We start from the raw sequence: 9145 nt of genomic DNA on the forward strand, positions 1-9145 counted from the left end.
TTCATAAAATGAAGTATTACTAAGTCATATAATTATCACAATTACGACGAACAGATACTACATAAAAAACAAGCATTGCTCATGTTTTAATCACTTTGTTATGCAAAAATACTATTCTTTACTTTATCCAAAAATGTAGCCAAAAAAAATAGAAATCTGTTCTCACTTAGAAGAAAAGATGTTATATTGTATTGTGGAGTTCAAGCATAGCACATATATATATATATATTTAATAAAAGAAATACTTTTTACTACTAAAAACAAATATCTTAGTTTCTACCATTGACGTAATTTTTATAATAATTTCTTCCAACATCATAGATTATATATTTTTCAATAAGATTTCGGAGACTAAAAAAATACGAAGCACACTTGTTTTTCTTCAGTGAGAGAAAAAATTTGGACGTTGAACTTGATATTATTATTATTTTTTGAATGAATAAAACTTGACTAAAGTAGAGATGAAATAAATCAGTCTAATTTGGTAATGTTTGCATTTTGTTGTTATTTCCGTAGTTATGAATCTTGAGAGATTATTGGTAGAATCAAATATTATTTATATAGGAAATAAGTCAGCAACATGTTATTTGTCGCATTTCAGGAAAATCAAAGATCTTATTTCCTTCTACGTGGAAAACGGAGACCTTTAACGAAACCAGTTTGATTACATGCCCAGATATATCATTCTGTCTTTATAGTACGTGGTTTTCGTGTTCTCAGTACTTTCGCTGTGCGAATGGAATCGCTTACTTAGTAAACTGTTCTGAGGACATGTATTTTGATCTGGAGAAAGGAATATGTGGCCCCAAGGAATATGTTGAATGTGGTAAGTTAATTATATTGAACATGGCTAGAAATCGACTAGACTTTATATTGTTATGTTCTTACGTGGTTATTCAATATGATAAGTCGACTAAATACTTTGCATTGTTATTTTGTAACATACTTATTCAACATGGTAAGCCGACAAGATGCTTTGTATTGGTATGTTCTAACATACTTATTCAATAGGGTAACCCGACTAGATGCTTAGATGCTTTGCATTGTAATGTTTTAAGATACTAATTTAACATGATAAGTCGGCAAAAATACTTTGTATTATTATGTTCTAACATACTCATTCAACATGGTAAATCGTACCTGTTCTAAGAATAAATCTTACTGTAAAAGCTGTAATATAATATTTGTCGACAAGATACTTTGTATTGATATGTTTTACATATCTATTAAACATGATAAGCCAACTAGATGCTCTATTAAACGTGGTGAGTCGACTAGATACTTTGTATTGATATGTTTTACATATTTATTAAACATGATAAGCCAACTAGATGCTCTATTAAACGTGGTGAGTCGACTAGATACTTTGTATTGATATGTTTTACATATTTATTAAACATGATAAGCCAACTAGATGCTTTATTAAACGTGGTGAGTCGACTAGATGCTTTGTATTGTCATGTTTTACATATTTATTAAACATGGTAAGACGATTAGATGGTTTATAATGTTTACTTTTCCAAATACAGTTTGCTCTATTCGTACACTAATCCATCATATCATAGCACCCTTTCATCTCAGTAATTTATAAATGGTTATAATCGTTAACTATTTAATATGTTATACTGAAAACAGTCTATAAAAATTAATTTCAGTTCGACTTCTTTTTTTTTACTCGGATTTAAACAAAAGTTTCAAGAGACGTTATCAGAGTAAAAAAATCCAGATAGCCTCTATGTAGTAGCTGTTAATTAATAATTAATTTGTAAAACGTAAGAAATATATATATTTATATTGGCAAAAATATTATTTAACATCACGAGAATCATCATAGTCAAAATACACACTATAGTTATCAAGGATGACATCAACTCGTTCAAAACATTTCTAAAAGTTGTTCTACCATTTGCTACAGACAAGTTCATAGCAAACCTTTTCTGTATCCGGAGTCATAAAATAATTTAAAATTCACATATGTTTGCTCATTGAATTAAACGTTGTAAAAATCAGGTTCTTGAAAGTATTTTTTATTTAGGTCATCTCTTGTGGAATTAGAATTTCAAGAATAATCAATATGGTACAATATTGCAATAATGTATATTTGATTACCTTGAATATTTCTACATCAAACATCGTTATTTAGCAGTGAATAGAACTGTTACACATAAAATGTACGTAAGCTTTGTTTTCAGTTAACGGTACTTGGTTATACCCTGATTCATCAACGTTAAAATTATGTAATGTTTTATAAAGATTAGATAAAGTAATATTAGTGCAGTACAAAGGGGCACAATATCGTGTTTAACAGTTAAAATAAAGAAATAAAAACGCTCTGTTTGAACAAATTATATCTAATTCTACAGGGTACTAGTTTCAATACATTCATATGTCATCTCCAGTTTGTCGCATTTTTAGAATATATAAGTCAATACGGTTTAATTAGAATTATCCTAAGGGCACATGATCACACGACAATACGGAGGTGTTAAAATTTGAAGAACTTTTGATAAATGAACTGTTAACAAATTTTTTGTATGTAGTTTTCAGTTATATAGAAAAATTATTATTATTTTTTCCAAATCCAACGGATGACCGAAATGTTGCATAGTTTGCGTTGACGTTTTTAACGTCACTTGTATGTTCAGTGATCCACGTGTTTGCGTTTCTTCCAATTTCACTTGTGTAAGCATCTTACGAGATTGGTAAGGTAAAGTGTAAACACCTTGGTTTTTATATTCCAGTGTGGAGCTATTTGAAGTTATGCTACTTCTCATAGTGTTAAGGTATTTATAAGTTACTTTAAAATTATTTTTTCACTAGCATTTTTACCGAAGGCTCAATTTACACAAATTAACTTTTTAATATTCTCTTGTTTTTGTTTTGCCATTATCCTTTAAAAGGCTTTCATTTCCGTATCGGGTATTGTAATTGGTTCAGAAGTTGTTTCTAACTTTTTTTCTTTATAGTATCGTTGGATGACATATTCTGTAGACCCTTAGAAACGTTTAGGTCACAATAGTCATTTTCACATCTGTTGTGAAAGTGGTTACGGTTGATTAAAAAGGTGTCAATATTTGTGTGTTAGACAAAGAAGTGTTTTCTATTGTGTATGGTAGTGTCGTAAGTGGTGTAAATTATTTCCAACCTAATCTAATCCTGATATGAAAGTTTACGGAATGAACAAAAGCTTAAAAAAAACGAGAAATTTAATTACATTTGTTTAAGGTGACGAATCACTAAAACGTTCTAATACTTTTTCCAACAGATATTACAACCACGGAAGCACATAAACCAACTACAACTCAAGTGCCCACGACTATTCCAAAAGTCATCTCGACAAAAACACCGACACTTCCACCAGAACCCATTTGTTTCAAGTGTCCCGAGCCATGTGGCCTGTTTCCGGACCCCAAAGACTGTGAAAGGTTTTACTTCTGTTATACCGGTTTGTCTTTTCGCAAAAAATGTCCATCTGGTCTCCACTTCAACGCTTTTCTTCAAACCTGCGATAAACCTGGTGCAGCTGGCTGTGGTAAGTAATTCAACACATGTAATTTATTAAACAGAATACTTTTTCATTGATAGAAATCATCACATGAACTTGAGTTATTCAGGTATTATCTCATCTTCATGTAGCGTTGTTTTACCTACTGGGTCCATGACATCAAGATAGTTTACTGGATAACTCAGGTTTTGGTATGATGCCAAATAAGAATCAGTTAGAGACAATTCGCTGAAAAGGCAGATTATAACAATAGTAGAAAGATTATCTAAATAACTGACCAAGTATCACAATTATGCTATGCCTTAAAGAGATGAAGCTGATTAGTCTAGTGTAACGAATGAATAAACGATTTTCTGAAATAACATCAAGCAACATCAACAACAAACGAGACTGATTATAGCAAATATAATAGGTTTATATGTGATTTTTATATGTTTGACTTTATGAATAATATTATTATAACACTTTTATCGATAAGATTCTGATTTTATGTTATAAAAGGGAAGACAGTCGTTCCAACCATTAGACCAGCAACAAACCAAACATGTAGTTCCGACTGCTCGATGATTCGGGACACCAAAGACTGCACTAAGTACAAGTTTTGTAAGGATAATAAAATTCATGAAATGTCCTGTCCGCCTGACCTGGCCTTCAACCCCAAAACGGACACTTGTGACTATGCTGATAAGGTGGAGTGCAGAGATCCAAGATGTCCTGAACCTAATGGTCTCTTTCCTCATCCAGACTCCTGTCTGAAATACATCAAATGTGAAAATTGGCAGTTCAAGATTATGAAGTGCCCAGAGGGTCTTGGGTTTAACCCTAACACCAAGTGCTGCAACTGGCCTGACACCTGCAATGGTAATTAATTTTTATAATTCAAGATTTGACACAAGATAATATTCATTTGGTTATTTAACTTTCTTAACAATAACGCTAAAAGTACAAAAAAAAAAGCTTGTTCGCGGAATTATAAATTAACTTTTTATTTATAACATTACATGTAGTGTCGTACACGTTAGTTTGATATATCGGTTAAAGTTTATGCTACAGTTAATTTGGCCCGCGGGAAAATAAGAAATTAATTTTATTATTCTAACAGTCGGAAATTTAATACTCGCCGAAATCCTGTTTGGTAACTCTCAGTATTGATATTTAACAGTTGAATTCAAGTTTTTTGTACATTACTTGTCCTTTCTTCACCACAAGTAATATGTATTTATATAGGTATTTAAGGAACAAGTAATGATAATGTTATTAATTTATCCTACTCAATATTACGCCAGACAAGCTGTCTAACATAACGCTAAGTTAGACCGGTTTCGGAAAATTCGAATTTTTATTGTTTAATTTGCACTGTTTACGTATGTATTAGCTAGAGATTAAGTGATTTTAAACATAAGGATCCTGTTATGAGTAGTGAAACAAGCAGTTCATGTGTCTTTTAAACCATAGGTAAGCATTCTAGGAATAAACGTTACTGGTAGTAATATTGAAACATAATTATGATAGTAGTACAATTAGAGTTACAGAAGAAAAAAAACAACAAAAACATACACGATGATAAGAATACAAAATATGGTGAAAATTGTAAAATATGAGCGAAAATACTCATGACTGACCCATAAAATGGAATAATGTGCAATGTGTTCATAAGTGCGTCCATCATATTCCATAACTAATACATTAATCTTTAGTTTTATCCGATTTCTCAAGCACACTCTACATTTTTGGTTCTTCGGTTCTTTGGTTAATCACCAAATGAACTAATTGGTGTTTGTCAAAACAGACACTTATTAGATTGAGCATTTCTGTTTACTCTTCTAGAAAAGGTCATCAAGCCTCTCATTGTCTATCCAGCCAAGAAAGAGTGTCCGTGTTATTGCTGTGCTATTGCTGACCCTAACGACTGTAGCAAGTTTACGCTTTGTGTCAATGGCCATGCCATTAACGAACAGTGTTCTGGAGGACTTCTTTTCAGCCCTAAGACCGAGAACTGTGATTATGCTAAGAATGTAAACTGTAACCGAACGTGTGACAAGGACTGTGATGATAAGCCAACAGTGCCACCTGGTAACTACTGCAAGAAACCGTCCGGTCTCTTTCCTCATCCCACTAAATGCAACCTCTTTATCCATTGCTCCAAAAATATTCATCACATCAAGGAATGTCCAAGTATTCTTCACTTTAACCCAAGACTCAGAGTCTGTGATTGGCCATGGAATACAGGCTGTGGTAAGTTAGTGGGAAACACTAGTTTAATCTATAAGAAACACGATATATTATTAACAACACCTAGGCATGTTCGAAGATTTTATTTAGATTTTTCTTATAATGTTGATAATTAGGATTTTCCCAATTCCTGATAAACTACAGGAATTCCTGATAAACTTAATATTTATTACGTCATTTCACACGTGAATTTAACAATAATTAAACTCTTTTTTTTCTATTCAAAAGTATCTCTATTTGACTGCTCGCCCTCTATGTTTTATCAAGTCGCTATTTTTATTATAACAATTCTGTCATTTACATTTCAACCCGTGGCCCGGCATGGCCAGGTGGTTAGGGCACTCGACTCGCAATCTGCGGGTCGCAAGTTCGAATCCCCGTCCCACCAAACATGCTCGCTCTTTCAGCCGTGGGGGCGTTATAATGTGACGGTCAATCCCACTGTCTTCCCTCTAGTCTTACACTACTAAATTGGAAACGGCTGGCGCAGATAGCCCTCGTGTAGCTTTGCGGGAAATTAAAAAACAAACAAAACATTTCAATTCAATGAGTGTAGTTTTAAAGGATTTTATTCGTTAACCGTCAGATAATTTTACGGAGAAGAAATTCCTGCTAGGTGACACAATTCTGTTATTTTTACCCAGTAAATTTTCAACTTATAGGAAGCAACACCACAGAACCTGAACCAGAGCCAGAGATACCTGATGATAAAGTAACCTGTGACTGTGACTGCTGCTTTTTACCTGTAAAGGGAGACTGTGCCGCCTACATTCGATGTGAAGGAGGCATCGCCTACCGTGGTAGATGTCCTGGTAGTTTACTCTTTAATAAAGATGTGGAAAACTGTGATCTACCAGAAAATGTTATCTGTGAAGATAAACCGAAAGACCCGAATTACAATTGTACTTCAGAGTTTGGTCTCTTTCCTCACCCCAAAGACTGTGGGAAATTCATTAAGTGCTCTCATTGGATGCCATATGTGATGAACTGCCCCAGTAAACTTCATTTTGACCCGGCAATAAAGGTCTGTGATTGGCCAAACAAAGACGGGTGTCATGGTAAGCCTCTTAAACATCTGTTTAACAATATAAGTATAACATGCTTTCTTACAAAGTTTCAGGATTTAGTAGCACTTGAGCCGTTGTTGATTTAAGGTAATGATAAAAATATACAAGAAAAACAAGAACGTCACATAACATTACCAAATCATTCTTGACTTATAACATAAATCTCCACTTTTACCTACTCAGCTTAGTTGGTAGTAAGACGTATCAAAATAGTAGAGTTTATAACTGAAGGCGGAGAAGTTGAAGTGGTATAATTTATTTTACGTGGCCACACTTTTAAACTTATTAATTCAGTAGGACAAAATTAACAATGTGTAGTTGTCCAACTAATTCTAGCACCCATGTTTCCTCAATTCTTTATTTTAAACTCATGAAACAGCCTTTCTTTAACCGTAGCAGTCAGAAGATCCCATGTTTTATATATATATATTATATAACATAAATAGACAATTATTGCATCTAACTGAGGAATTAACAGTAAAATGTCATGATTACGTTTCCATTGTTGGAAACAAGTATAGTTTAAAAAATAATCTTAAGGTTATCCGTTGACCAGTTACAAGAACAAGGTGCTATGAACGGATTGGATTATTCAGTTCCATCAGCAAATCTAGTCACGAATACGTTAATACTCAGTTAAAGTTATTCACCTTATTGGGAGCCATTCATACTTGTCTTTATTACATTAACTCAAAAAACCATCAGAGGAAAGAATTGACAATCAAATTGTTACTTGTTTTTCACATGGATATGTGGAGAATAACAACTCCTTATTTCCAGGAATTGTACCAACAAAACCTTCTAAACCTGACGGAACATGTGACCTGTGTGAATGTTGTTTTATCCCTGACGACAAGGACTGTGCAGCCTTCACCCGGTGTGAAAACGGAAAATCTTACAAAGACCGCTGTTCCCCTGGTCTGTTGTTCAACCCCAAGATAGAGAACTGTGACTTTGAGGAAAATGTTGACTGTGAGAAGCCAAAAGTTTGTAAGTTTATTAATTGCCCTGGAGATTTCTTCGTCAATACTCAGTGTATTTGCACTGAAAATAATACTAATTTTGTTAGTGTTAAAAGATTGCTCAACCGAGCAGTTTAACGACTAACTTATGACTGTAATAGATGGATAAATAATTTACTGTACAGAGTATAACTCATAATTATAGAAAGTATTGGTGTTTGGTTCCTCCTTTAATTCTTAGGTCGATATTTTATGTTTAAGTGAGGGAGATAGTGAAAGAATCTGTTACTTCTTCAAACAGATACTACAACTACAGTTCAAGAAACGACAACAGTTTCAAGAGTCATTTCGACTGTACCACCGACACTTCCACCAGAACCCATTTGTTTCAGATGTCCCGAGCCATGTGGTTTGTTTCCTGACCCCAAAGACTGTGAAAGGTTTTACTTCTGTTATACCGGTTTGTCTTTTCGCAAAAAGTGTCCATCTGGTCTCCACTTCAACGCTTTTCTTCAAACCTGCGATAAACCTGATGCAACTGGTGGCTGTGGTAAGTTATTAACCTATGCAAATTACAAAAAAGAATATTTTTTTTTATAATGGGGAAAACCGTCATTGGCCTGTTTTACTTTAAAATGTAATTAAATAATTGTGAGTGTGAAAAATCTGACTAGTTCTCCACCTGTTTTTTTTTTCATTCAAAAAGTGATTATTTCTACTTTTTTATTTTAATCTAGAATTGACCTAGTTGGTTGTGTGGACGAACTTTGCATAAATATTCTATGAAAATCGAATTAATATCTTTATGTACACTGGAAAATTCATCTTGACTAGAATTTGTTTGCTTTAATAGTTGTAAGACGAAATTGGTTAGACAGATTCAACAAGCAGTAACTTGTAGTAGTAACTGAGTAGAAGTCGTTTTATTGACCTAAAGTAATAAACTCTGAGCTGATAAGAAAAAAAAGTTTGGGAAGCACAATTATTTACAGTTTTTTTCAGAAAAAACAAACAAGGGAATTGTTGAGACAATATTTGGGAAAGTCCGAGAAAAATAAGGAACTGTTTGGCTCTTTTATCATAAAGAAGGCTTTAAAGCCCCATATTAAGCGTAAGATTATTTCTACTATATATTATTGTATACTCAAGAACATTGTTTAACATCACTTTTATAAATATATCAAGAGAAAAATAAGGAACTGTTTGGCTCTTTTATCATAAAGAAGGCTTTAAAGCTCCATAATAAGCGTGAGATTATTTCTAGTATATATTATTGTATACTCAAGAACATTGTTTAACATCACTTTTATAAATATATCAAGAGAAAAAATATGGAACTGTTTGGCTCTTTTATCATAAGGAAGGCTTTAAAGCTCCAT

The 9145-nt window shown here is 33.1% G+C and overlaps 1 protein-coding gene across 1 annotated transcript in view; it reads left to right on the forward strand.

Moving 5' to 3' along the window:
* Window positions 1-771: 771 nt before the first annotated feature.
* LOC106459308 overlaps window positions 772-9145 on the forward strand; it is a 27539-nt gene continuing 19165 nt past the window's right edge. Inside the window, exons 1-7 of the mRNA XM_013918919.2 lie at window positions 772-826; window positions 3266-3532; window positions 4007-4366; window positions 5333-5740; window positions 6400-6795; window positions 7585-7794; window positions 8068-8316. Coding sequence (XP_013774373.1) covers window positions 772-826; window positions 3266-3532; window positions 4007-4366; window positions 5333-5740; window positions 6400-6795; window positions 7585-7794; window positions 8068-8316 — 1945 coding nt within the window. The remainder of the gene's footprint in view (window positions 827-3265; window positions 3533-4006; window positions 4367-5332; window positions 5741-6399; window positions 6796-7584; window positions 7795-8067; window positions 8317-9145) is intronic.

Source organism: Limulus polyphemus, unplaced genomic scaffold (assembly GCF_000517525.1).
Source record: "Limulus polyphemus unplaced genomic scaffold, Limulus_polyphemus-2.1.2 Scaffold590, whole genome shotgun sequence".
Lineage (NCBI taxonomy): Eukaryota > Metazoa > Arthropoda > Merostomata > Xiphosura > Limulidae > Limulus > Limulus polyphemus.